Source organism: Grosmannia clavigera (assembly GCF_000143105.1).
Source record: "Grosmannia clavigera kw1407 unplaced genomic scaffold GCSC_160, whole genome shotgun sequence".
In the NCBI taxonomy this organism is placed as follows: Eukaryota; Fungi; Ascomycota; class Sordariomycetes; order Ophiostomatales; family Ophiostomataceae; genus Leptographium; species Leptographium clavigerum.
The window spans coordinates 320,959-346,927 of NW_014040779.1; the positions used below are offsets into that span (position 1 = coordinate 320,959).

Below are 25,969 nucleotides of genomic sequence, written 5' to 3' on the forward strand. Positions count from 1 at the left end.
CCCGCTCCTTCCGTCGTTACCAGCGCCTTCCTCTCTTGCGCTTCTTACGTATTATTGCGTCAACACGTGATATCAGACTCCAAACAAAAGAGACAAAACAAAGATACGTAGCAATTACTCTACATTGGCCACCGAATCCCGATACCGTCGCCGCCTACAGGGCCACATCTTGGAACGAGCCGCCGTCGCCTGGTGTCGATGGCTTCAGCTCGCCGAGCTTGTCGACGCTGTGTGCGGTCTGCAATTGAAGATGCAGCGGCTTCTTGCCGTTCCCACGAGTGGTGTCCTCCTTTTCGGCCTTGTCCACGTCCGCGTCTTCATCCTCTTCATCGTCGTCGTCGTCGTCGTCGTCCTTGTCCTGGGCCTCCTGGCTGTTGCTCTTTGCGCTGTCTGCTGGCCGCAGGGCCATATTCTGCTCCACGGTGGCCTTGTCCGGCGGCTTTCCGTCTGCCGGGGTCTTTGCGACACTGCTGCTGCTGCTGGCACTGCTACTGCCACGTTTGCTGCTGCTCTCGGTGTCGTCTCTTCTGGGCGGGGTCATCGGGGCCGGAGGCGGGGGCGGGGCCGGAGCTGGAGCGACAGTCTTTGTGGACAGCTGCTTCTGCTGCGGCTGTTGTTGCTGTCGCGGTGGTGCAGGCGGTGACTTGGGAGAGGATGTGGCAGCGGCAGCAGCAGCGGCAGCAGCAGCGGTAGCTGAAGCAGCAGTGGCGGCGACGGCAGCGGCAGCGGCACTCTCGTCAGTCGAGTCGTTGGGCAGGCGGACGGCGTCGAGGTAGAACTTTGTGACGCCGAGGATGCGGCCGCTGGCCTCGCAGGCCTCAACCCACTCGGGGCGAACGACGGGGATGTTGACCTCGGTGGCCTTTTCCCAGCCGAGGCCGCGGCCTTCGGTGGTGACAAAGTGGGTAGTGTCAATGCGGACGAGGCCGGATTCGGTGACGAGACGGGCACCGATGCGGTCGACAGCGGCGGCGAGACGCTGGCGGGCGGGCACGGGCAGGATGCCGGTGCTGATGGTGATGCCGCTGAGATCGGTCATCTTGTGGGTGCGGACGGCGACACGGTCGCTGGTCAGGGTGCCAGCGCTGGTGCGCAAGACCAGGTGGAAGGTGTAGGCGGTGTCGACGGCGAGGCCGGAGATCTTGGTCGAGTGCATCTGCAGCGGTCGCGGGATGTTGCCAGCCTTTTGGCCGTTGCGGTACAGCGCCAGGCCCAGCAGGTCGGCCGTGGCCATGCGGATGGGGTCCCACTCCAGCACGACGCTCGTCTGGGTGGCATTGCGGCAGCGCAGCACGGGCGCAGCCGGGGCTTCGGTGCCAAACGTGTCGAGTATGCGCTTCTGCAGGCTCGCAAAGGCGGCCTCGGCGGTCGTCTCGGACGCGCGGTTGCGGCTGACAGCGATGTCGACAATGGAGCCGGACGAGATGTTGGGCGGCAGCAGGATGGACGGGAATTCGATCTGAAAAGTTAGTGGGGGGGGTAGAGAAGAAGGGCGAGGAGAAGGAGAGACCGAAGCCACATGAGAGACAACAAAAGACACTCACCAAACGCTTATCCTGGGTCAGGAGCACGGTCACGCCGGCGTCGACCTTGCCGACCGTGAGCGAGACGAGCATGATGGCGGTGGGGGCTGGACGGGACAGCAAACAGCAGACAGCAGAGCACAAAGTCGGTTGCGCGTCTGGATTGTGGTTGATTCGGGCCAGAGTTGATGTCGTCTTGTTTCCCGTCGCCACATTGGCTGAAAGGCCACAGGGGCAGTGGACCCGCTTTTAAGCTCGGGCCTTGACCGCCTTCAGCTTACATAGTCTATGCCATGGGATGTGAGCCGGAGTCGAAAGGTCTTGTACATACACAAGCGACGTTTTGCTCCAGGAGTGCTATTTATGGTATCTTTCATATGTGTGTCTGCTGGCGGACAGGTCTTGTGTTTCTGACGATGATGGGGCTGTTTCTGGAGGTATTGTTGTAGCCACCACCATGATGGCCATTATGGCCACCGTTGAAGCCCCGGAAGTCCTTGCTGCCTGTCTTTGCCCCTCCGAGCACCCGTTCCAGCGTGCCGACGATCCGTTCGAGGTGTGTGACTAGCGGCTCGAACGCGGTCTTGAGCAGTGGTCGCACCATGCCCTCGATGCGGACGGTGCCGTTGAGGCTATGTGTGGCCTTTTCCGTCGTTTCTGTCCCAGTCTGTCTGCGTCCCGTCTGATCGTATCCCCGCCGTCGGAGTGCCTCCCGGAACGCCCGCTGCACCCGTCGCCGCATGGCCAGCCGCACAAACGCACTCTTGATCGGCAGGTCGCCGTCCGTGTGCACCAGCACAAACCACCACAGCGTCTCGCCCGCGTTCTTGGCCGCATACCGCCGCCGTGTGAGCTCGGCCAGGCAGTGTGGCAGGTGGTGGTGCTGGTGGCTGCTGCTGCTGCTGCTGCCGCCGCCCTCCGTCGCCTCTAGGTACCGCATCGACCACGGGTGCAGCACGTGCTGCTGGCCGTAGCGCACGCGCAGCCCGGCGCTGCTCTCGACACGCTTCCTGCCGTCGGCCGTCGTCATCGCCGTCTTGACACCCGATGGCAGCGGCCGCATCGCCATCGTGCGCGGCGGCACCACGTCGCGGCCCATGGCCGTATACGCAGTCGCTGGCGGCAGTGCTGGCACGAGCAAAACAGCCTCCGGTCGACCCTGGCCCCCCGGGTCGGCCATCACTCCCGCAAGCACCGCCGATGCCAGGCCCTGCGGCGTCGCGTAGTGCGGCTTCTTCGGTCGTCGCGGCCTCTCCTCCTGCAAACGGCCCAGGTCGTGCGCTCGGTCACCGTGGCCTGGCCGCAACGACGACACCGTCGACGCACGGCCGGCGTACCGTCCCGTCGATCGATCACCACCATTCGTCGATGCTGCCCGCATCGCTACCATCCCCACCGACATCCTCCACAGAGCTCGGCTGCCGCCGACACAGAGCATCTCGGTCTTCGTCTCGCGTCGCTGTCCCTGTGCTCGGCAGACCCATGGCCAGACACCCAATCGACTCCAGAGACTGTTCGCACAAGCTGGCAAGAGTCGTCGTCGCTTTGCGCAAGGCGGTAGAGCGCTGCAATACAGAGTACCGACTACGTACACAAGGTACTCCGTACGCCGTACTGAAATCGAAAAAATATACGTCGTATATCCCAATTGTGGGGCTCATAATAGCCTGGTCCTAGCGGCTACTCGTATCATTTTAGGGAACTGCTTAAAAGAATACCTTCATTTTATGCTTGCTCTATTGAAATCATGCTTCCCAACTGCACCACGGCCATCCGTCCAGCCGTCTCCTCTCGGCTATCCCTTTTGCCGGACATCTAGTCCCAGTCGTCATCGTCTGCCTCGTCGTCTGATTGGTTAGCACGAAACATAATGTACAAGAACAAGTACATAGCAAAACAACTTACCACTGGCGCTGACTTTCTCCTTCCGCTTCTGCAGCGCAAGAGCGAGTGCGTCGGCCATGCCACCGCCTCCGCCACCTGCTGCTGCCCCGCTTGGCGGCAGTCCGCTGCCGTGTGGCCCCGTGTCCGTGCTGCCACCCATTGTTGCTGCACTGCGGTCCCGAATTTGGCTTCGGTCCACTTTACGCAACGCTCCAATCCCGCCTGCCATTTGGATGCTCGCCAGCACCGCCGATTTGCCCTGGCTAGGCGCTGGCAGCGACGATGCGCCGCCCCCAACCGGAGGTGGTGGTGGAGGCGGTGGTGGTGGCGGTGCCGATGGCCCTCCTGCGCTGCTGCCCATGGGCATAGGAGGAGGAGGAGGAGGTGCTGGTGGCGGTGCCGCTGGTCCTCCCGCGCTGCTCATGGGCATAGGAGGAGGTGGTGGTGGTGGTGGTGGTACTCCGGCACTTGGCATTGGCGGTGGTGGTGGTGGCGGTGGAGGAGGAGGCGCCACGGGGGCCGGAGCACCGTAGGACGTCGTCGACATCGGCTGTGCCGGAGGAGCCGGAGCCGGTGGCGGCGGTGGTGGCGGTGGTGGTGCTGCTGCTGCTGGCTGGTAGTGGCCGCTGTTGCGTGTCGGCGGTGCTGGTGGTGGTACCGGCACTGGCCGCGATGACGAGCCGTGCGAGTTGCTGTGCGAGAGCCCACCAGACCCGCGAGGAGGCGTCGGTGGTGGTGGAGATGATGGCCCCGAGTCACGTGACGATACCACAGGTGCTGCTCCTCGACTGGCTGGCGGCGGCGGCACTGGACGCTGGCCTGGGAATGGCGGTGGCACACCAAAGCGATGCGGACCGTTGCCGTTGTTGCCCGCGTCCTCGCCATCCATCGCTGTCTTGGGTGGTCGTGGCGGCGGTGCTGGTCCTGGTCCCGAGGTCACGTGACGCGGCGATCGGGGCGACGGCTGCGAATGCGCGTACTTACCGGCATCCGCAAGCGGTGGCGGTACCGCAAACCGTGGCCGTGGTGGCGGCGGTGGCGATGGCTCACGATCTCGATCCGCCTCCAATGTCTGCGCTGTCGACGCCGTCTCGCCCTTGCCCATACGCCGAGGTGCCGGTGGCGGTGGTGGCAGTCCGCCTGGCCGCTTCGCCGAGCCTCCCGAGTCTGCATTGCTGCGCGATCCTCCGGCTGCTGCTGCCGGAGGCGGAGGCGGTGGCGGCGCCCGTGTGCCCGGTCCACTTGCCGCTGCCGCTGGCGGCGGTGGCGGCGGTGCAGCCTGCTTGGGCGCTGCAGAGCCTCCAGAGCCTGCTGATCCGTCGTTGGCTGTCTGCTGCTGCCGCAGAAAATCGACAATAAAATCCTGGTTCTCGCGGATAAACTCGTCCGTCAGCCCCTTGTGCCGCAGGTCGTCGCCAAAGTTGACCCGCCAGTTCTGGTCAAACGCCTCCAGTGTGGCAAACTCGGATGGCGTCGTCTGCTGTGCCGATGCTCCATTTCCGTTTCCGTTCGTGCTGTAAGGGTTCGCTGCTGCTCCGCTCGCGTGCGGCGAGTCCGGCGGCGTCGTCGCGTGTCGGTGGAACAGCCCGCCCAGCAGCGAGTGCTTGACCGCTCCGCCGCCCGCTGCACCACCCCCATGACTCTGCACCGTGCCGCCAAACGGCGTTGCCCGCGTCGCCTTGCTCGCATTCTTCTCGCGGTCGTCCATCTTCTTCTTGAACTGCTTGGCCTCCTTCTCGTCCGAGAAGGACAGGCCCGCCAGACAGTCCTCCAGCTCAAACGTGTGGAAAAACATGCGGTCCTGGTTGTACCGCCACGAGTCGTAGATCTCCTGGTCCCATATCACCCCGTGGCTGCCCGCCTATTTGGTTAGTCGTTAGTTTGTTTGGTTGCCGTCGGATCCGGTCACTTACCGATATGTCTACCATCTTGATCCAGAACGTGTTGCCCACAAGGTCGTTGCACAGCACCACTGCCCCCTGCAGACCCGTGTACTTCCATCGCGATCGGTTCGGATACGCCACGTACAACCGCGCAACAGCAACCGCCTGGATCTTGTTGCTCTGCTTCGGCACACAGCGCTTGACCGTCTCTTTGTCAGCGTCGCTCAGGATGGACGGCATCGCGGCAGCCTCTCAGATCCGTAGATCTCGATACGTCGATGCGTCGATGCGCAGCCTGTGGTCCAGAGATTCTGGTACTGGTAGTAACAAAAGAAATCGACCGGTCGTCGAGGTCGAGCACCCCTATTCACAGGGCGAAATCGGCCCTTCGCGGTCGCTCGTCTAGACCTGGCTGTAGCTAGACCACAATCGCGGACAGGTTCGATGACGGCTGATGCTTGATCGAGTCCGCAGTGGCTCCGACAATGAAACGTGTCGCTGCGTCGCCGGAGAGAGACGTTGAGCCAAAGAGGCGGGAAAGAATGCAAGGTCAGAAAGAGGTCCCAGTGGTCAGGTCTTGGCCAAAAACTGGTCCCTCCACCCAGCGCTAGTCTTCTTTCGAAAGCCCCACTAGTCGACACATACAACAGCCACAGCACCCTAGAGCCGCTGAAGATGCCTCGCACGTGACTACTCAATCCATCTCAACTGATCTTATTCATGGTTGCCTAAACTGTCTATTGCCCTCTAATTCTCCTTGTTCAGCTCCTGCGCTCGCTTCCGCCGCTCCTCCTTGCTGCCCTCTTGAGCTACGTTGAAGCCGGACGGTACGGCCGGTCCAGGATTGGCCTGGTATGCCTGAAACTTGGTCTTGGCCGCTTCGAAGTTTCCGTGCTCGTGCTTGGGAGCATCGGGCTGGTGAATGTGTCAGACCGGTGACATGTTCTTCAGCACCGACAGCTCTGCTCACCTTGGTCGGGTCCTCCACCTGCGTGCTGAGCTTGTTCTCGGAACCCATGATGAATGTGCTGTAGTTGTGCGGAATATTGTACTATGTATCCTGGGTATGTCTGTTTCTGGTTTCGGGAACAAAGTTGTGCTGCTGCCTCGCTTTTATGGCGAGACAAGCTCTTAGCCGATGACGTCGACGGAGACACGTCACAGGCGGGACTCACGTGACCTCGCGAGGGGCCAAAAGCTTCCCGCAACGGATCCGTGCAGCATCCGTTCACCAGCCTTCCGCACTTTGCGCCATGGTCTTTCAGATGCAGAGACGCCCCACATGTCGTCCTCGGTGGTCAGCGCACCGCAGCCGGTGAAGCTCTCTCTGCCTTTGGTGCGTTCGGATCCAGCACTCGTTGCTTCATTGCCCCCATTGCTCCCATTAACAGGTTAGGAATACCAGCAGAGCCTCTTCCAGGAGCTGCGGGCTACCGATGAGCTCGTCGTCCTTGCGCGCGGCCTCGGCCTCATGCGGCTGGTCACCAACTTGCTGCACTCGTACGATGCGGCTGGCAATAACCTGATCCTCGTGGTCAACGCAACCGAACGTGAGAACGGCTGGATCGGCGAGGCCCTAGCCGAACATGCGGCCATCAGCATGTCGCCGCGGGCCCGCGGACTGACGGTAGTCAACACCGATTTCACCACCGTGGGCACGCGCGAGAAAATGTACGCGGCTGGCGGCGTGTTCAGCATCACGTCGCGCATCCTCGTCGTCGACCTGCTGACGTCGCTGTTGGACCCGGCCTCGGTCAGTGGCATGGTGGTGCTGCACGCAGACCGCGTCGCGGCCACATCGCTCGAGGCCTTCATCCTGCGCATCTACCGCCAGAAGAACAAGCACGGCTTCCTCAAGGCATTTTCGGACAGTCCCGAGGCCTTCTCGAGCGGCTATGCACCGCTGGCTACCATGATGCGCAACCTCTTCCTGCGCAAGGCCTCGCTCTGGCCACGCTTCCACGTCACCGTGGCAGCCGGGCTTGAAGGCCGGAAGCGGGCCGAGGTGGTCGAGTTCGAGGTGCCCATGACCGAGAACATGAAGGACATCCAGAACGCCATCCTTGAGTGCGTCGAGGTCAGCATCCACGAGCTGAAGAAGAGCAACCCGGGCCTGGACATGGACGACTGGAACCTCGACAGTGCCCTGCTTAAGAATTTTGACACTATGGTGCGGCGCCAGCTCGACCCCAACTGGCATCGCGTCAGCTGGAAAACCAAGCAGATTGTTGGCGATCTGACCGTGCTGCGTGGTATGCTGCACTCCATTGTGGCCTGCGACGCCGTCGCTTTCCTGCAGCGCCTCGACACCATCCACGCCGCCCACTCGCCGGCTCCGGGCTCGACACGCCAGACCCAGTCGCCCTGGCTCTTCCTCGATGCCGCCCAGACCATCTTCGACACGGCCAAGCGACGGGTGTACACAGGCAAGCACGATTTTCGTAGTGCCTCTAGCACTGGTACTGCTGCTGTCACCACCACACTGCGCCCAGTGCTGGAGGAGCAGCCCAAGTGGTCGGTGCTCGCCGATGTGCTGGCCGAGATCGACCGCTCGCTCTACCTGGAGCCGATGCCGCGCGATGACTCCAACGGGACGATCCTGATCATGTGCGGCGACACAGACACATGCCGACAGCTGCGCGACTTCCTGCAGACCATGCACGTGCGACCGCGCACCGAATCGCGTGTCGAGGAGTTCTTTGACGCCGACGAGGACCGGCCGTCGGGTGCGTTCATGATGCGGCGCAAGCTGCGCAACTATCTTAAGTGGAAGAGCGAGTTCGCCCACGTGAACGCGGCGCTCTTCGCCGAGAACCAGAAGGCGCTGAGCGGGGCCGTCGATCCGCGGACAGGTCGGCCAGCCGGCCAGCGTGGCGGTGTGCCGCCGAACAAGCGACGCCGCGTGCGAGGAGGCGGCGGTATGGGCACAGCGGCTGCAGCATCGGCCATTGCAACTGCGTCGGTGACCCACGCAGCCCGGACGGCCAACGGCAGCATCGCGCAGTACTTTGAAAAGCCGAGCGAGGTGGCTGACCTAATGGCCGAGATCCAGGAGGCTGAAGCGGTGACGGCAGGCGAGGACGGTGGGCCGGACGGCAGCAGTCGCGCGGCCGAAGCAGCTGCAGCCCAGCAAAAAGCAGAGATCCTCGCAGCCATGGCAGACCCGATGGAGAACATGGAGGACTACTACCAGCTGTATGAGATGAGCGATCTGGTGGTGATCCAGGCGTATGACGGCGACCAGGACGAGCACGTGCTGGAGGAGGTGAAGCCGCGGTACATTGTCATGTACGAGCCAGATGCAGCTTTCATCCGGCGGATCGAGGTGTACCGGTCGTCGCACAACGACCGCAACGTGCGGACGTACTTTATGTACTATGGCGGGTCGGTCGAGGAGCAGAAGTACCTGTCGGCGGTGCGGCGCGAGAAGGACGCCTTCACCAGGCTGATCCAGGAACGAGCATCGATGAGCGTGGTGATGACGACAGACGTTTCGGCGGCCGGTAGCGAGGACGCGCAGGAGTCGTTTTTGCGGACGGTCAACACACGCATTGCCGGCGGCGGACGGCTGGCCGCATCAGCGTCGGCCCAGCAGCCGCGGGTTGTCGTCGATGTACGCGAGTTTCGCTCGTCGCTGCCGTCTCTGCTGCATGGCCGCAGCATGGTCGTGGTGCCGTGCATGCTGACGGTCGGCGACTATGTGTTGTCGCCACACATCTGCGTCGAGCGCAAGTCGGTCAGCGACCTGATCTCGTCCTTCCGAGACGGCCGTCTCTTTGGCCAGTGCGAGTCCATGTTCCAGCACTACCGCGACGCCATGCTGCTGATCGAGTTTGACCAGAACAAGTCCTTCACGCTCGAGCCGTTTGCCGACTTGCAGCACGGCCCGCCCTCGATTGTCGCGCCCGCTGCTGCTGCTGCTGCCACCGACCTGCAGTCCAAGATCGTGCTGCTGACCCTCGCCTTTCCGCGCCTGCGCATCGTCTGGGCCTCGTCGCCCTACGAGACTGCCGAGATCTTTGAGCGGCTCAAGGCCCAGGAGCCCGAGCCCGACCCTGTCGCCGCTGTGCGTGCCGGCCTCGACCCCAACGCCCGCGCCGACGACCAGCCCTTCAATCAGGAGCCTCAGGAGATGCTGGCTGCCGTGCCTGGCGTCACCCCCCAGAACATCCGTACCCTCGTAGCCGAGACCGAGAGCATCCAGGCCGTTGCCGTCATGGACGCCGCTGCACTCTCGCCGCTGGTGGGCCCGGAGTCGGCGCGGCAGATCGAAGGCTTCTTCAAAAAGGACATTATCGAAGATGCCGGGGACTGACGTGTGGATGGAAAGAAGTCGAACCGAATGGATGAGGAACAATAACAAATGAAAAGAGGGAGGAAACACAAGCACACTGCAAATTTTAGACAGCACGTGTTTTATCCAGGAAGGCACGGTCGGATCAATTACATAACAGAATATCTCATTACAAGGAAACCACGTCTGACACCACATCCTTCCGCCGCCAGTAGCTACGTGCTAAGACTGCAAGAGCCTTGTCGGGTATCGGTAACTCTAGCCCAACAGACAGCACCGTTTTTCTGTTCATCCTCTAGCCTGTCGACCCTATTAGACGACCCTGCCACCCATGTGGCCTCTGCTACTCGTGTGGCCTCTCCGACGACGCATTCCTCCGCCGCGACAAGTCTGGCACGTTAGGAAACTGATGATCTAGAGGTGGAGCATGTCAGCATCGACAACATAAAAGCACGGTAATGATGGTTGCTCTTACCACATCGAAAACTGTGACAACGCCATTAACAATGGCCATTAAGATGGAGCCGATGGCGTTGACAATTGCCATGAGACAATTGCCAATGGCACGCAAGACGCCTTGGATCTAGCAGAGGCAGTCAGTGAAGCTGTAGGATGAACGGAGAGACCGGTTGACGGCGACATACACAGGACAGAACGGCACCCATGTTGGTGACGATCGGATGGACAGATTGGTGCAGTGGGAAGCGATTATTGACAGGTAGGTTACTGATGGTGTGTAGACAAGTTGAAGTCTGATGTCAGATACATAACAAGAGTGTTTTCTTTACATCTCCATCCTGCCCCATATATATACGCAAAAATAAACAGAATACCACCCTCTTGTCCTGTCATGAAAACATTCACGTCACTCGTCAGGCATGATGTCATATAGCCAGCTATGGCAGTTGACAGGGGGCGTTCCTCCACTAACGGCCGCCCACGAATTACAGGGGTAGGAATCTGCACACACTGACGACAGTGATGTAAGCTCGCTGGCCGCTAGCCCGCTTCGGCCCTGAAACCGGAAAACTGGGCACCATCATCGCCACGCTTCAGGTATTTCGTCTCCTTTTCCAAGAGTGGCAATACATTAGGCGCATTCCCGTCCTAATCTCCCAATAGTCGTATGCAGGAGGTGGGACTTCCTCTAGTAGTACTTCTTTTGCATCAGGGAACCGCGCATGCCTAGTCGCCGCAGACGTTCCTGGCTATGTGCGTCCAGCGGCGCGTTTCCGACGCTGTAGCCGAGGCCTCCAAAATCACCGCCAGACCCAAAGTTGAAGCCTCCGCCGCCTCCACCGCCTCCACCGCCGCCGCCGTGCATCTTGACGCGCTGGACCTTGCGCAGCTTCACCAGGCCGTACCAGCAAACCAGCAGGGAAAAGGCAAAGGACAGGGTGGTGACGCTGCCAAAGCCCCAGTTGGTCTCCTCGATAAAATTCTCCAGGTTCATGCCGTACAGACCGGCCAAAAAGGTGCCCATGGCGAGGCCCAGCGTGCCGATGCTGAACTTGAGCTCGAGCAGCATAAGGGCGTTGCGGTTGGCGTCCAGGATAGCGCGAATGCTGTAGGGTCAGAGAGAGAAGGGGAGAAAGGAGAAGATAGAAACAAAAACTCACATCTCTTCCGTGTTGCGAATGCTCAACACCAGACTGCCGGCCTCCTGGGCCACCTCGTCGCAGATCTTATGGTACGACTCGAGCAGCATCTCGACCTCGGTGTGGTCGTCCTCGCCGCGGAAGAGGTCGTGCTTCTTCTCGGTCAGATACATGGCCGCCAGGTCGTCGTCGGCCTCGAGCAGCTCCTCGATGGCGTCGCGCACCAGCTTGGCCTTTTGCTCAAACGTGTTGACCTTTTTCGACAGCACCAGCAGCAGCCGCAGCTTGTCGCGCGTGATGTCCTCCTCCAACTCGCTGAGGATGCGGATCACCGGCTCGCGCACCGTGTCGAACTCGGCCTCCAGCTCCGACGTTACCGATAGCAGCACCGCCTCCAGTGCCCGGAACTCGTACGGCAGCCCGCCGAGCCCGGGCGCCACTGACGTCGGCGTCTTTCTGTGGCCTTTGTGGCCTGTGGTTTGGCGCGAGGTCACCTTCGACACCGTCTCGGCCGTGGTCTGGCTTGCCCCGGCTGGCCTCTGCTGCAACCGCTCCTGCAGATCGTACAGAAAGGCCGACTGCGGGTACGACGTCTTGGACCCGTACACGTCAAACAGCAGCACGCGGTCGGCCTTGATCAGCACCTTGAGGTGCAGCAGGTTCAACAAGATGGCCGCCGGTCGCACCAGGATGTGCGGCAGGTTGGACGAGTCGATCTTGCGCAAGTCGCGTGGCAGCAGCCCGTACTTGGCAATCAGCTCCGTCTTCTTGAACTCGCCGTCCACCAGGATCACCTCGCCGTTCTCGTCCACCTCCGTACAGCGTAGTCGCGGCTCCAGCGCCGCCTTGGCCGTCTGCAACCGTCGCGCGTTGAACATGACCGACGCAAACTCCGCTCCTGCTCTGTGGTCCGGCAGATCGCCCGGCAGCAGCATCGCTGCCACTCGGCTGTCGCTGCTGCCGCCACCACCGCCGTTGCTGCTGCTGCTCCAGCCCCAATGCCCTCCCCAAAACCGCTCCTGCCATGCCTTCAGGTCCTGCAACACCCTCTGCCGCCGCTGCAGCTGCTTCTCGCCTGACCTCCAGCTTCTCCATGACCTGACCGGTCGTGAGGTCGAGAAGCAGACCGTCTGGCCGGACGTCGACGACAGCGGCAGTGGCTGTGAAATTATGCGTGCAGCCGGCCATCGCGGCTGTGTCGCTGGGACGGCTGCCCTCGTGGTCACCATATCACGGAAACACCGGCTGCCTCGCCTGGGCCCGGCAGTAGCGTATGCTGGTGCTGGTGCTGGTGCTGCCACGTGCCGTCTTCGCTCTTGTATATTCTCCCGCTGGAATATCCCGATGTTCTCGGCTGCAAAAAGCCGTTCGGACTGCTGCTGGAGAAAGTGCAGGAGGCCGGACGACGGCACCGGAAGCCGAGAAGCTGGTCGACACATCGTGTCGATCGGCTCTGTCCGTCTCTGCGACTCTCAGTCGCCGGTGCAGTAAGCGGATATTTCTGTTCCTAAGAGAACATGCGCTTTTTCGCCGAGACCGTGGCAGTTGACGTCGCTCTTTCTTCCGGCTGGGAAGTTTTATCAATCTATCGGTTGCGGCTGGTGACGGCTGGCAGGTTTTTTTTTTTTTTGCCCGTGAGGGGCGCTAGCTATGCCGCTTTAGGACATGTCCAATCGACACCAAAGCCTTCTTCGCTATGAAGTACTCAACGACAACAGATCACAGCAACCACCTCTTGATCACCCTTAATACGGCGTACGAGGGCGTGTCTGTGTTGCTTGTTGGGCTCTGCTTTTGCTTACTATTTTCGGCTATCCCGACAGACTCCTGAAAGCACCACTGCCCAATGATCGGTGATGGCTTGAGATACTCGCCTGGAGATTGAGCTTCATCTCCGCCTCCATGGCGCCGACTCCGGTCCTTGTTCGCGGCAAGCGGAAGCGGACAGTCTCCTCCAAGATAAATCACTCCGCAACGCCGACACCCCCTCCGACCCGGCGACGTGTCAGGCGCCGGTCGACGCCATTTGACAGCCGTCTGCCATTCGAGATTCTCGAGCGCATTTTTCTGCTGTCCGAGAACCTCAACCTGGCCCGGGCCAGCCCTCTTCTGGGCTTCCGGCTCTCCAGCCGGGGTACGCTCGCCGAGCTGGTAGTTGCTGCATTCGGACCGACGTGGGAGCACATTGCTCAGCAGACCGCCGACGACGCCAGCGATCCTGTATTCCAGGTATGTTTACTAGTACGATATCTGTGCTATTTGCCCCCTCTATGACTAACAAGTCCCTGCAGTCCGCTGTGATTGCCTGTCCCTGGGCCAAGACGGCACTGCTTCTCGACGCGCAACAGCTGTGGCTCCATCGACATGGTTTGGCCAAGTACCGTCACGTACTGGTCGACCAAGAAGCGTGGGCCTGTCTCATGGCTGCCACGCAGAGTCAAGCCCGGCTGGAGGCTCTCCTGCGCAGTCACGCAGTGTGGAACGGCTGTCAAGGAGCCGAGCCGGTCGCAGATGATTGTCTAGAGCCTGTCCCTACTGCCGATGCGCTTTGGCCACGCAACATACACACCTGCTTCTGTCTCGAGCAGGCCGTGTTCATGCACAGGATCTGCCCGAAGTTGTCGCAGTGGCAGCCACCGTCGGTACCGGAAAGCAGTAGTGATGCCCTTCCCGTCGCCCGCGTCGACGTACACCGGTTGACCCGCATCCCGGAGGACCTGTTGCTTGCAGGCGGGCCATACAAAAACGCCGACGGCTGCCACGAGGCGGAGGCGGTGATGCGCCAGCGGTTGGGCGATGTTGTCGATAAGCTTTTTTGGCTGGCCGGTGGCGGTGCGCGACTGCAGGTCGCCGACAGCTGGGAGGTGACGCACCTGGGAGTCAAGTACCTGATGCAGATCGACGTGGGTGTGCAAGAAGACGTCAATGCCAGCTACGACAGCTACGATGGCAGCAATGGCATCAGCAGCGCGGCTAAAACCCTTGGCTACAGTACCGATGCCCTGGTCGCAACCGTGATCGGCCTGTTTCACAGCCTCGGCGTGTTCACGTGGCAGTGGCCCTCATTGGTGCTCGAAGAAGCCAGCCGGGGCGTGCGGGCTCGAGCAGCACGTGACAGCCGGTTTAAACAGTCGATGACCTGCTCGTGCCTCCGACGAGTTCTCCAAACAGCTTTGAAGGGAACAGGGAACTAAACAGACTTAATGTGGAAGACGCGAAAAAAAACAAGTCATCGCTTTCTTTGTCCGGTTGTCCCCTTTAGGACTTGCAACTATGCATCATATATTATCCAGTCTTCAGTGGCGGTCGATGTACTCGTGACCCGCTTGTTTCTCAAAGGGAAAGCTTAAGCTACAGCTCGCTAAGAACCCATCGGGTAATTTGTGGATGTTGGCTGACTAAAGTGGCTGCCGAAGAGCCGGATGCGTTAGCGGTGTACATCAGTCTGCGCTACTGAGCATGCGGACACCCAAGTCTCCTGCTATCGGAGTGGCGCACGCGTCATCCTTGCATGCACAGCTGTAATGGTCCGCGCTAGGACAACGCTGAACAGGCTTGTCGTCATTGACCCCACTCTTCCGGTCTCTGTTCTTCGGTCACTGTCGTCACTGAACAAGGTGATCCCAATAGCTGTGCCCGTATAATAATTCATGTTAGGCTGCCGTTCTGGTTGTCGCTACTCTAATCTTTCATCTTCGATTTCCGTTCTCTTGGCTAGAAATATAGTTGCCGCTGTCTCACTACTCTAGAGATCTTTTCGACCAGGGATCACCGTCAAAACATCCATCTCGCGATACCACCGCCTTTTGGGCAATTGGTTGGGCCTCGAATCTCACCATGGCGATTGGACGTAAGTCAAGCATTGAAAGAGGAGGAGTGCAAGGAGAGCACCCGGAGGTCGAAAAGGGTGGATGCAAAAAAAAAAAAAAAAAAAAAAAAAAAAAAAAACGGAAGAAAAGGAAAAGAATACCTACGGAAAAAAAGGACCGAAAAAGTAAACAAGAATATAGGCTAACACATTCCATCAGATGCTTCACTCGGAATGGTGTCCGCCATCTTCCTGGCCGGCTCGATCGTGATGCTCTTCTTTGTCATTCTAGGCGGCGTCAAGGACCGGACACCTCTCAACCACACGTATTTTCTGCAGGCGGACACATCAGGGATAGCCGGCGCCAAGGACCTCTCCCAATGGACGTACTTTCACATCTGCGGCACCCATAACCAGAACTGCGGCAAGGCACACCCGGCGATGCCGTTTGGCGCGGCGTGGGCTTCGCACGCAACCGATGCGCCGTCGCGGCTGAACGGAAAATATGGAGGCCACACGACGTCGTACTTTTACTTTTACATGTGGCGTTTCGGCTGGGTATTTTACCTCATCGCCCTCTTCTTCGAGATTGTCGCCTTCTTCTCCAGCTTCCTGGCCTGCTGCGGCCGTCTGGGAGCCGGGATCGGCTCGTTGGTCTCGATTACTGCTCTCTTCTTCCTGACCATTGCTGTGTCTCTGATGACGTAAGTTTTTTTGTTTTTATTGCCTCTCTTCTGCCTCTTCCTATTCTCTTGTTTTGTCTAACAAAGCAGTGCCACTTTCGTCAAGGCTCGCAACGTCTTTCACGCCGACAATCGTTCAGCTCACCTGGGCAAGTATGCCTTTGGCTTCAGCTGGGCCGCTCTGGCCGCCCTTTTCATCTCGGTCGTGCTACTGTGTATCGGCACCGCCTCTCGCAAGCGCAGCGACACTCCGGCAACTGGCCCCAACGGCAACGCCGGTGCTCCCGCAAAGACACGCCGTGGTTGGCGTGGCCGTCGTGGCAGCAAACGATCGGCCGGCCGCACCAACGGCAGCTTCTCCAAGGCGAACTATGAGGACAGCCGGCTGGACGGCAGCAGCGTATAGGTGCGCTTAGCTGCTGCGGCCACGGGCAAAGGTCCAAGCTGTCCTCTCGACCCGATCCAAACCCTGAACGAACCTCTGGATTCGGCTCTACCGCCTACACCTCTATCTCGTTCTAATAATGCTTCCCATTGACTTGACGTTTCTCGGCCAAATGTGATACCACATTTCATTCTCTGTACGGATCGCTCTGGAATTATACATGTGCAGATATGATTGCTTACTATGTTTATTTAATGCAAAATTCATGCAAATCAATTATGCTCTAATGCTGGTCATGTTGCAATCTCCATACGCCCAATGAGCCACAAATAAAGCAGTCGCTACTGATCCGTGTCTCTCTTCTTCATCGCTCTCATTCTCCTCATGTGCGCCCTCCCCTCTCGCTCACTCTTCTCGCTCACTCCTCACACACTTAGATTACACATAAATTAATATTATACTCCCGCATCACCCGTGCCAGCCCATATGGCCCGTAGTATACCGGCAGACTCCAAGGATCGGCCGGCTGGCTGGCCGCTGCGGCTGCACTAGATACGGCGGCATCGCGACAGCGCCACAGCAGCTCGAGCACGTCGGCTCCTCGCAAACCGCCCCAGGGACCACGGTGGGGGGGCGTTGCGCAGGCCGTCGACCAGGTAGGCGCGCTGGCTGGTGCTGGCCAGGATCGAGCCGATGATCATGAGCGGCCACAGGATAATGGGCACGAAGCGTGAGTGGACGAGGTCATCGCCCAGCGTGGCCTCGCCGACGGCGTGGATGTGGCGCTGGATCGTGGCCTCCATGAGCGAGGCAACGCCGGTGATGGGTTTTCTGACGCCGCTCCTCTCGCCCTCGTCCTCGCCCTCGTCCTCGCCGCCGGCTGGCCCCATGCAGCTGCTGCCGGCCCACAGCTCGGCCGTCTCGATGTACACCAGCAGGGCGTGGCGGTAGACCTCGCCGATGGCCCGCCACCACGTGCGGTCCTGGTCGCCTGCTGCCTGGGCGAGACAGGCTGCTGGCAGCTGCCAGGCACGCGCACGGTTGCGCAGCGCCACGGCGTCGGCATGCACGGCTTCCGGACGACCGGCCGCTGCTGAGGCCACGGCAGCCGCGTCGCCGGCCAGCCGGCTAACCGGCGGGATCAGCCCAAAGAGGTCGTGCATGCCGGCAAAAAGCACGCCAAAGTAGTGCTGGTCCGCCAGCATCGACGGGTCTAGCACAAAATCCTCGTCGGCCGTACTGCCATCGGGCCCAACCACTCGTCGGCTATCCATCGTCCCGTCCGGTGTCACTCGGTTGGCCAGCACCAGGTAGGCGTACACTTCCAGCAGCGCGCCCAACATGCTGCGCTCATCGTCGGCCACTGCCGTTGGTATTGCCGATGTCGATGTTGCTCCTCTTGCCGTCGTTGTCGTCGTTCTCGTCCCCGACAGCTCCGGCCGCAGCCACGCAATCAGCTGTCGGCTCGCGCCCAGATGCGCAAACACACCGCCATCCAGCACGTTCCACGACGTGCCCTCAAACACGGCCAGCAGCACCAGCACCAGAAGCGTCCGCAGCACCCGCGCCGTGTCGGTCGGCTGCAGGTCGCGCAGTGCTGCCCGCAGGCTGCGCAGCACACAGGCATAGTGCCTAGTTGTCGCCTCGTGCAGCGCCGATGGCGATGCTCCTGCGCGCCGACAGATCGCCACTGCGTTCTCGTTGTCCGAACATGGCCCCATAGGCCTCTTGTCTTTACCACCCCCTTTGCCCCGGCTACTGTTGCTGCTGCTGCTGCTGCTGCTGCTGCTGCTCAGATCCGCTCCTCCCAGTGCTATCACGCAGTGCATTACCAGGTCATCGGTGTAGGCCAGCGGAAGCACCGCCGCTAAAAACGGGTTGTCGGCTCCGCACGTCGTTGCCAGCGCGGCCGCCGTGCTGACAATGTACCGCCGCAGCATCGCAGACGAGAAGGGCGTCATGGCGGCTACCCTTCGAAACTGCACCGGCAGCGGTGCCACCGAGAAGACGCCCAGCGCTGCTGACCAAGCTGCTGCCACGCCTGCATCGGTGGTCCGTCTGTTGTCTGGGCCGGCTGCTCCCATGCTGTCGCTATCTATCCCGGCGTTCTCCCATCCGCTGTCGTTCTCATCGCCTGCCGTTGTGCTCTCAGTGAGCGGTGAGACCTGTCCCAAGACACCGGAGCTCATAACTCCCGCTCCTCGCTTTGCGCCCGCTCCTTTTCCCAGGCCGCTGCTGCTGTTGCTGTTGCTGCCCTCCAGGCCATCTCGGCCGGGCCACACCGACAACATGGGCAGGCAGTCGTGCCAGCTGTTCTTGCGCTGGAACACGGCCACCGTGGCCTCGTCGCTGTCGATCTGGTGTCTGGCAATATTGCCAATGTCGCTGCTGCTGTTCCCGCTGCTGTTAATGACGTTGCTGCTGTTTTGCTCGCTGTTCTCATGGTTGCTAGTCTCGCTGCTGCTGTTGCTGCTGTCGCTTCTGGTCTTGGCGGCAGCCTGTAGTGACGATGACGACGTTGTTGCTGTCACTGCTGCCACAGTCGACGGCCACACACATGGCAGCTGGTTTCGCTGACAACCAGCACAATGCGGCCTGATCTCGTCACACTATTGCCCCAAAGTCAGCTAACAAACCCCCCTAAAGTCACTGACTGACTCGCCTTTTTCTTCCGCTGCCGACACGTGAGACAGCCGCTGCGGGAACGTGGGTAGTTCCTCCGCAGCTTTGTCGGGTACTTGGCTGTCCTGACGTCGGCGCTGAAAGGCATCTCTCTGGCAGTCCTCTATCGCTGAAACTTTGCTTCTCCCCCCGCTTGCCCCCCCCCAAGGTGCTGTATTGGCCAACCGGCCAGCAGGGTTGCCGGCCCTTTGCCTTTTGGGGGTCCCTAGTCAAGTCCAAATAGAAAAAGGGTGCTCGCTGGGGAAGACAATTCTGGTAGGCGGCTGCTGTTATGTGTCTCCTCTTCCATAAGAAGAAGGATGCTCGTCCTCGGGTTGAGCTCACTGGTCCTGTTCATGCAAGTCGACGGGGTCCAATGCAGGCACGGGAAGGATGCACTTTACCAACTCTTCTCCCTCTCTCTGGTCAACTCGTATTCGCTTACGCGAGCGAGAGAGGGAAGGTCCCGCGGACATTTTATTCAGCCGGTGGAAGCTTTGTCATCTGAAGCCCTGCAAGTCGCCCCCGTTCGATCGCTCCTCCCTCACCCCCCGTCAAAGGGCCGCGCAGACCCGCTTTTCTCGTCCGCGTCTAGATAAGGCGCTTAGATAAGGCCGACCCTCCGTCGGGGTGACTCGCGCAAACTGCAAGAAAAACAGGCTTCCACTTCCCCGGATCGGATACGCTACCACGACAAAAGCTCACCAGCCGGCCGGACCGGGGAGTCTTACGACTCCGTATGTCTTTATTTTCTCTGTTGGCAGCCTGATGCTGTTGGGTCCTTGACTGCTGCCTTTGGAAACCCTCATCCTCAATAGTACGCAATGGAGGAACAGGATCAACGGTCATCAAGCAGCAGAGCCGGGCCAATGTGCGTCCGAAGCTTGGGTTCTTGGCTTTGCCTTTGGCCCTTTGGGCTCTTACATAGTGCAGCACCAGGCGGATGACGTCCTCCTTCCCACGGGTAAACCTTGACTGTCCAGCCCGCTCGCCTACGTCTGGTATGCGGAAATATAAGCAGCAAAGTACGACATCTACCACTAGAAGGAGCAGGCGTCGAGAGTGGCAATGTTAGCATCGTAGCTAGCCGCAGTCTTGCTGTTTGTGCCGCCGCACCCCCGTTTATGCTTCCGCTTACCGGCCCTAATTTTTCTTTGGTCCATCCTCGCGACGCCGCCCCACAACATCTCCACGACAAGGCTCCTTCGTCCGCAGGATTGGAAACCGCCGTAATAAAGACCGACGTACTTCTCGATCCTCTGTCTGAAAAAGCGCTGTCTTGACTTTCAAACGTGTTTCTGTCGAAGAGCATCTGTTTCGGGTGGCCGTCTCCTGAATCCTGCTGTCTCCTCGTCTTTTTCTTCGTCTCAGATATCCACGTCTGTGCTTAGTTCAGTCTGCTTTCTCCATCCTTGCATCCTGTCTCACCCTTCTTTTCCCGTGTGGCGATCTGCTGCAGACGGATTCAACTTGCCTGTCCCCTCCTCCTCTCCGGCTTGCTTCTAGTTCTCTTCGGTATATCTCGGTCCGCTCGCCTTGCCTCTCCCGGCCCTTCCGGCCCTACGCACTCTTTGCCCTCAACAAAATGTCCTCTACTACGTACAATCCGGCCAACTATGTCAGCTACGGCCCCGACACCAACTGCACCCTTGCAGTATGTCCCCTAGATGCCAGTGTCCTGGGATATCGGCCCGCTCCCGCGGCCAGTGGCATCTTCCTCGCCTTCATCAGCCTGTCCATGATTATCCACGCTGTCCAGGGCATCGTTTGGCGCCACACATTGCGCAGCTTTGCCATACCCATCATCATCGGCTGCATTGACGAGATCATCGGCTACGCCGGACGCGTCGTCCTTTATAACAACCCATTCAGCTTTAACGGCTTCATCATCCAGATCGGTACGTCTGAATTTCCCACCTCTCGTTTTCCTGTCTCCCTGCTCACACGGCTGCAGTCTGCATCACCACGGCCCCCGTTTTCATCTGTGCCTCCATCTATGTGACGCTAGCTCGAACGTGAGTGCTTCTCTGCCCCCCCCTCTTGGCCTTTGTTCTGGAGTATGCACTGCTAACACGAGCTCCCATAGCATTGAGTACATGGATGCCGGTTTGGCCCGCTTCCACCCCAAGTACTTCTACTGGTTCTTCATTCCCTGCGACATCGTCTCGCTCGTCTTTCAGGCTGCTGGCGGCGCCTTGTCGTCCATCACCAGCGGCGGGAATCAGACCGGCGTCAACCTGTCACTTTTCGGCCTGGCCTTCCAGGTCTTCACCCTGGCCATCTTCATCGGCTTTGCCGGCGACTACCTCGTACGCTACTTCGTCGCGAGCCATGATGGCAAAGAGGCTGAGATCCGCGCTGCTCCACGCACCCGGCTTCGCATCTTCCTTGTCTTCCTGACCGCTGCCGTCATCTTCATCCTCGTCCGTTGCATCTACCGTATCGACGAGCTGAGCGATGGCTACACCGGTCCCATGATTCGCAAAGAGGGGCTTTTCTACGGACTTGAGAGCGTGTAAGTTTTTATTTTATTTTTGCGCTTTTTCTACTTGCTAATCGCCTTCCAGAATGATCACTCTCGCTCTCCTTTGCCTCAACGTCAGCCATCCAGGCTTCGGCTTGAAGCATGAAGCGTCTTCTCTAAATTTTCAAATGGCCGATGTGAGCTCGTCGGCATAGCCGGCATCGTATTCCACTTTACGCCGGTCAAGGTGTACACGGACCTCTGTGGTGCCACTGGACTTTTGGGTTTTTCTTATTTTGATTACTCCGTATTATAGATCCAATTTATTTATCCATTCCGGCTTTTATTTGGATTTTTTTTGGTTTGTTTTCTTTGGGTCTCCTTTTACTCTCGGTTATGGTAACAATATTCCCTCAAACGGCGTTTTAGCACGGGCAACTACGCAACACCAGTTTAACACCTGCTGCTGCAGTTATTATTTATTATTTTATTTTGGTGTGGAATAGGTGCCAAGAGGTGGCAGGATTTTGCACCGCCTGGACAAGGCGACTGAACGCGTGTTATTGTTTCCGAGATCTAGAGTAAGGACACACCCACTACTCCACCGTACAAAAATAGGTGTGGCTACGTGTACTTTGTACGGACACGACCGTGAGCCAATTACCACGACGACTGTAGACAGCCTGCATCCTTTGAGGCGTACGAGCTTTACGGTTGTCCAATGTACAGTTGGCACGTCAGCTCATGTTTTTTATCACGGCGTCGTAAGGCTGGGTTAGAGCACGTACATAGTATGGTGGCAAGGACCCAGTCAAGTAAACGCTCGTACATATCTTGCATAAATTGCGTAGATCAGATTGTTGCTATGTTTACGAGTATAGCCCAGTACTTAGTTTCGTAGACTGTCTTTATACTTTGCATACATGCATGTTATGTTTTACCGGATCGCAGAACTGCCACGTTAAACCGTTCTTTGAAACTCTGTAATAGTGCCTTAATAATCGAACCACGATTCTGTCGTCTCTCTGCTGCTGACAAGGCCAAGATGCCACCGAGTGTATCACACCATTCGTCCACAGGACTAGAAGATAACGCGGCCAGGCCAGCTGGATGGCACCAAGATACCGAGATTTTCATACTTACAGCATACCACCCATCATTGAGCTGTCTAGGGTCGTGGTCAGTACTCTGGCGAACGTGCAAAGGAGATAGTAACAAACAAACGAGCCTTCATCTTGAGCACATCAAAGATTGTCCTACAGTTTGGTTCCTGCATGCCCATCTTCATCGGCAGCTAACTTTCATCGTCTCATATATCTTGGACGTCACAATAGGAAATAAACACACGAATGAAACATGCCAAAGCGATGAGAACAATACATGAAGCTTAGGAATACATGTGGAAACCCGCAAAAAAGAAGAACGCCTCGTTCATCTTCCGATTTCCTCCCCGCCGGAATACCCTACCCCCAACTCCCCAAACAGACAAGCAGCATAAGCTGAGGAAACACAGAAAATGGCCCCAACAATATACCAAGGCGGTTGCCACCAGATTTCCATGATACAATGCGCTGGACGAGGGAATACGAATGCAAATGACGAACAGTCCGCGAAGGGTCAGGGGAAAGCCATCGTCTCTAAGAATCGAAAGAAAAAGGTGAACCACAAAGGAAAAGGACATCGGACAAAGGAAAATGGATGGAAAACATCCAGGCGGGTAAGGACCGTAGAAGGCCAAGCCGTGTGCAGTCAACCGTGCCATATAAGTCTCATGGCTGCGCAGGCAGAAACAGGCTTGGCTCTCTCGCTCTCTCGCTCTCTCTCTTGTCGCGTACGTGTGCGTAAATGTGTGTGTTTGTATGGGGGGTGGCAGTCTTCAAGACGCCAATGAGACAAAGGAAATGACACTCTGAAGATGCCTAGCTTAAACATCACCAAAAAGAAAAGTTCATGTTCAGCAGTCCAGACGCGGAGCCTGCGGCTTCCAGCCGTTGATGTATGCCATCAAGCCCACGCCCAACAGGACGACGCCGACCATGGATGCATATGGAATGGCTTGAGCGACTGCCTGTTCGCGGCTAGTCTTGGTGAGCGAGCTGGACGTCGGCGTGATGGTGTTCATGCGCGACAGTGTCGGACGCTCCTCTGCAGTCTTCTCGCCCTGCTTTTGCGACTCCGTCTGGGACTTGGCCACTAACGCCTTTACTTCTGCGCCGTGCTTCGACCCATCAGCTGCTGATGATGCTGCCTTCTTATCGGCATCTGCTACACTGCTCAGATTGAAGAGGCCGATGCTGTATGCTTGCCGTCCCCGTGACAGTGATCTTGAGATCGTCTGTGTCGACTGTGTCGCTACAGTGGATCCGGTTATTCCTGAAGCTGCGGCCAGCTTTGCGTCTTGCTCGTCTCGCTCGCGGATCCTCATCACCATCTGCGCCAACGTCTCTCGGTCGGCGTCCCGTTCGGCTTCTGCCTTCTCTGCTCGCTTCCGGAATTCTTCCAGCTGCTTCCTCATGCCCTCCATCTCCATCACCATGGACTCGACATGACTCCTGAGGATGACGCTGTCACCAGCAAGCCCGCCGTTGGTGAGCGCTTGCAGCTCACGTGCTGTTTGGCCGCTCTCGGCAGTTAATCCTGTCACAGCTTTACTTTCTGCCGCCGCAGCGGACTCGGCGGTCGGTGGCTCAAAGGCTCCCTCAAGCATTGCGCCTTGACCAGCCAGGCCCGATGCCGACCCGTTCATATGCCGAGCAGACGTCATTTCCTCAAGTCGACGTGCCAGCTCCTCGGCCGACTTTCTCGCCTCCTGTTCTTTCTGTAGTTTATCCTCCAACTCTCGCACACGAGAGTGCTGAGTGTCGATCTCGAGTTTGGCCGTCTTCAATGCATCTGACAGCTGGTTCATCTGGCCCACTGCATCTTGCTTGGCAGGGGATGAGTTCGGATAAGACCCAGACTTCGGCCGCTCTGTGCTGCCGCGCTTCAACGATGGCACATCTGGCTTTTCCGGCAGAGGCTGCTGCGGCGGAGGCGCCGGGGGGTCGGAGAAGCGTGCCTTCGCGTCTGTCCGGAAGGGCAGGCCGTTGCCATTGACCATTAGCGATGATCGTGAGCCGTTAGCCTCGTCGCGTTTGGGGTCGTTCCGAAGATCGTCTTTCGATAGCAGGGTTTTCAGGAACTCCTGTGTGCGTATGAGATCGTTGGATTGTTGCTTTGCGTTACGCATTTCTTGCTGTTCGCTGTTAGAGGGTCCCAATCTTGATGGAGAAGCCGCGGCGAGACGCCAGACTTACGTGAATCTTCTTCACAATCGCCTCCGTTGAGGGACCGGTAAGCCACAAGTTACGTGACAGAGCGGCCCCGTTGGCCTGGACGGCCATGTTTGTGGACGGCGCCATTCGGCCTGCCGTGCCCTGCGACGATTGGTTGCCCGGCCGTCCGTAGTACGGAATGCCGTTAATCTGCGGCCCCAACATGGAGTTGTTGGCAGGGTCCAAGTCGCCATAGTTCATGTCCAGCAGGTTGCTCGATGGACTGATGAAGCCCGCGTGTTCTACCCTCGCAGACACCTTGTGGTGGACAACCGACTTCTGGTCCTCGCTTACAATGTCTATGCCCAGCTCCAGCTGGTCGTTTGTCTGTAGCTCGTGCGGATCAGACTCTCTGTTCTCGGCAGACAAGCGGGTGCCATTGACAAATGTGCCATTGGAGGATTTGATGTCGCGGATCCAGATCTTGCCGCTTTGGCGGTCTGCCCAGATCTCGGCGTGCTGTCGCGACAGCACCTTGCTGTCAAAGAAGCCATTGACAGTCGTCGGAGTGGTGGTCTTGTTGGTTTGCCGGCCGATGCGAAGCGTCTCTGGATGGTAGGGAACGGTGATGGTCTTGCGGTCAAAGGTGCCGTTCAATGAGATGAGGTACAGGACCGGCTGGCTCTGTGGAGGCGCCGACTCGCCGGCAGAGCGGGCCATGAGTCCGTTGGCTCCATTGGGCATCTGGCCTGAGGCATAGGGTGCCATCTGGTGCATAGCGGAGGCGCCGTTCAGCCCTGCGGTCGGCATCTGTCCACCCCCGCCGCCTCGCACAAAATCCGATGGCCCTTCTGCAGGCCTATTGGTGGACCATGATGATTTTTGCGGAGGCCTCTTGCGCAAGGTGGTGATGGGAAAGCCGTTCGAGTCGCCCACGGGCGTAGCCGTGCCGCCACCAACAGGACCGCCGTTGATGGAGCCGTTCGACGAGACGAGGGTGGATGTGGACGAGGTCGACGAGGTCGACGAGTTGGAGGCGATGGAGGACGACGAGTTTGTCCGCTGCATTGTCTTGCGCGGAGCAAACATGCCTCTGACCTCGTCGTGGTTGATGGGACCGTTGCTTCCACTACCCCATGCCGGCCGGTTGATGTTGGCGAAGCTGGGTGGCGTTGCAACGACAGTCATGGAGTATGTGTCGAACCGGAGACGATAGGAGAATAGGGCGGGGACGGGGAGAAGAATGGCAAGCCTAGGCGATGCTGTCGATGTCGCGTCTGCTCGTGTGCCCTCTCTCTCGACTCACGTACCACTGACGTAAGGAACGGAGCGAACACGAGACTGGCGCTAGCATAAGGCGGTCATGTAATGTGCGTCGAGTTGGTATTCCGATGGCTGGCGATGATTGCAAAGCAGTTGGTGTGCGCCTGGAGCAGACAAAGTGGGAAGAACGTCAGTTTAGCCAGCGAGAAACTAGGCAGAAAAAAGGAGTAGAAACGTGTTTCGGTCGGAGTGGGAAAGAGTGTCAGGGA

The 25,969-nt window shown here is 58.9% G+C and overlaps 10 protein-coding genes across 10 annotated transcripts; 3 read left to right on the plus strand and 7 right to left on the minus strand.

Moving 5' to 3' along the window:
- Positions 1-154: 154 nt before the first annotated feature.
- On the minus strand, positions 155-1,616 carry CMQ_5052 (chitin biosynthesis protein; the record flags this gene model as incomplete). The annotated part of the gene is made up of 2 exons (XM_014315988.1): positions 155-1,459; positions 1,545-1,616. The coding sequence occupies 2 exons, from the start codon at positions 1,614-1,616 to the stop codon at positions 155-157; spliced, it is 1,377 nt and encodes a 458-aa protein (XP_014171463.1).
- A 280-nt stretch (positions 1,617-1,896) lies between these two features.
- Positions 1,897-2,961, minus strand: CMQ_4994 (uncharacterized protein; the record flags this gene model as incomplete). The annotated part of the gene is made up of 1 exon (XM_014315930.1): positions 1,897-2,961. The coding sequence occupies one exon, from the start codon at positions 2,959-2,961 to the stop codon at positions 1,897-1,899; it is 1,065 nt and encodes a 354-aa protein (XP_014171405.1).
- A 377-nt stretch (positions 2,962-3,338) lies between these two features.
- CMQ_5059 (actin associated protein) lies at positions 3,339-5,530 on the minus strand (the record flags this gene model as incomplete). Its single annotated transcript, XM_014315995.1, has 3 exons — positions 3,339-3,370; positions 3,429-5,268; positions 5,321-5,530. The coding sequence occupies 3 exons, from the start codon at positions 5,528-5,530 to the stop codon at positions 3,339-3,341; spliced, it is 2,082 nt and encodes a 693-aa protein (XP_014171470.1).
- A 507-nt stretch (positions 5,531-6,037) lies between these two features.
- Positions 6,038-6,308, minus strand: CMQ_4940 (uncharacterized protein; the record flags this gene model as incomplete). Its single annotated transcript, XM_014315876.1, has 2 exons — positions 6,038-6,205; positions 6,261-6,308. The coding sequence occupies 2 exons, from the start codon at positions 6,306-6,308 to the stop codon at positions 6,038-6,040; spliced, it is 216 nt and encodes a 71-aa protein (XP_014171351.1).
- Positions 6,309-6,428: 120 nt separating this feature from the next.
- On the plus strand, positions 6,429-9,605 carry CMQ_4997 (DNA repair protein; the record flags this gene model as incomplete). The annotated part of the gene is made up of 2 exons (XM_014315933.1): positions 6,429-6,626; positions 6,687-9,605. The coding sequence occupies 2 exons, from the start codon at positions 6,429-6,431 to the stop codon at positions 9,603-9,605; spliced, it is 3,117 nt and encodes a 1,038-aa protein (XP_014171408.1).
- A 322-nt stretch (positions 9,606-9,927) lies between these two features.
- CMQ_5012 (magnesium ion transporter) lies at positions 9,928-12,621 on the minus strand (the record flags this gene model as incomplete). Its single annotated transcript, XM_014315948.1, has 5 exons — positions 9,928-9,990; positions 10,060-10,167; positions 10,229-10,310; positions 10,742-11,149; positions 11,204-12,621. The coding sequence occupies 5 exons, from the start codon at positions 12,619-12,621 to the stop codon at positions 9,928-9,930; spliced, it is 2,079 nt and encodes a 692-aa protein (XP_014171423.1).
- A 463-nt stretch (positions 12,622-13,084) lies between these two features.
- Positions 13,085-16,079, plus strand: CMQ_5076 (actin cortical patch protein; the record flags this gene model as incomplete). The annotated part of the gene is made up of 6 exons (XM_014316012.1): positions 13,085-13,411; positions 13,474-14,293; positions 14,702-14,777; positions 14,932-15,032; positions 15,211-15,694; positions 15,764-16,079. 6 exons carry the CDS (start codon positions 13,085-13,087, stop codon positions 16,077-16,079), a joined length of 2,124 nt encoding a protein of 707 aa, XP_014171487.1.
- Positions 16,080-16,606: 527 nt separating this feature from the next.
- CMQ_5089 (uncharacterized protein) lies at positions 16,607-18,349 on the minus strand (the record flags this gene model as incomplete). The annotated part of the gene is made up of 1 exon (XM_014316025.1): positions 16,607-18,349. One exon carries the CDS (start codon positions 18,347-18,349, stop codon positions 16,607-16,609), a length of 1,743 nt encoding a protein of 580 aa, XP_014171500.1.
- Positions 18,350-20,304: 1,955 nt separating this feature from the next.
- On the plus strand, positions 20,305-21,398 carry CMQ_5033 (rta1 domain protein; the record flags this gene model as incomplete). The annotated part of the gene is made up of 4 exons (XM_014315969.1): positions 20,305-20,617; positions 20,674-20,734; positions 20,806-21,234; positions 21,287-21,398. The coding sequence occupies 4 exons, from the start codon at positions 20,305-20,307 to the stop codon at positions 21,396-21,398; spliced, it is 915 nt and encodes a 304-aa protein (XP_014171444.1).
- Positions 21,399-23,137: 1,739 nt separating this feature from the next.
- Positions 23,138-25,625, minus strand: CMQ_4998 (cytoplasm to vacuole targeting protein; the record flags this gene model as incomplete). The annotated part of the gene is made up of 2 exons (XM_014315934.1): positions 23,138-24,418; positions 24,480-25,625. The coding sequence occupies 2 exons, from the start codon at positions 25,623-25,625 to the stop codon at positions 23,138-23,140; spliced, it is 2,427 nt and encodes an 808-aa protein (XP_014171409.1).
- Between the last annotated feature and the right edge of the window lie 344 nt (positions 25,626-25,969).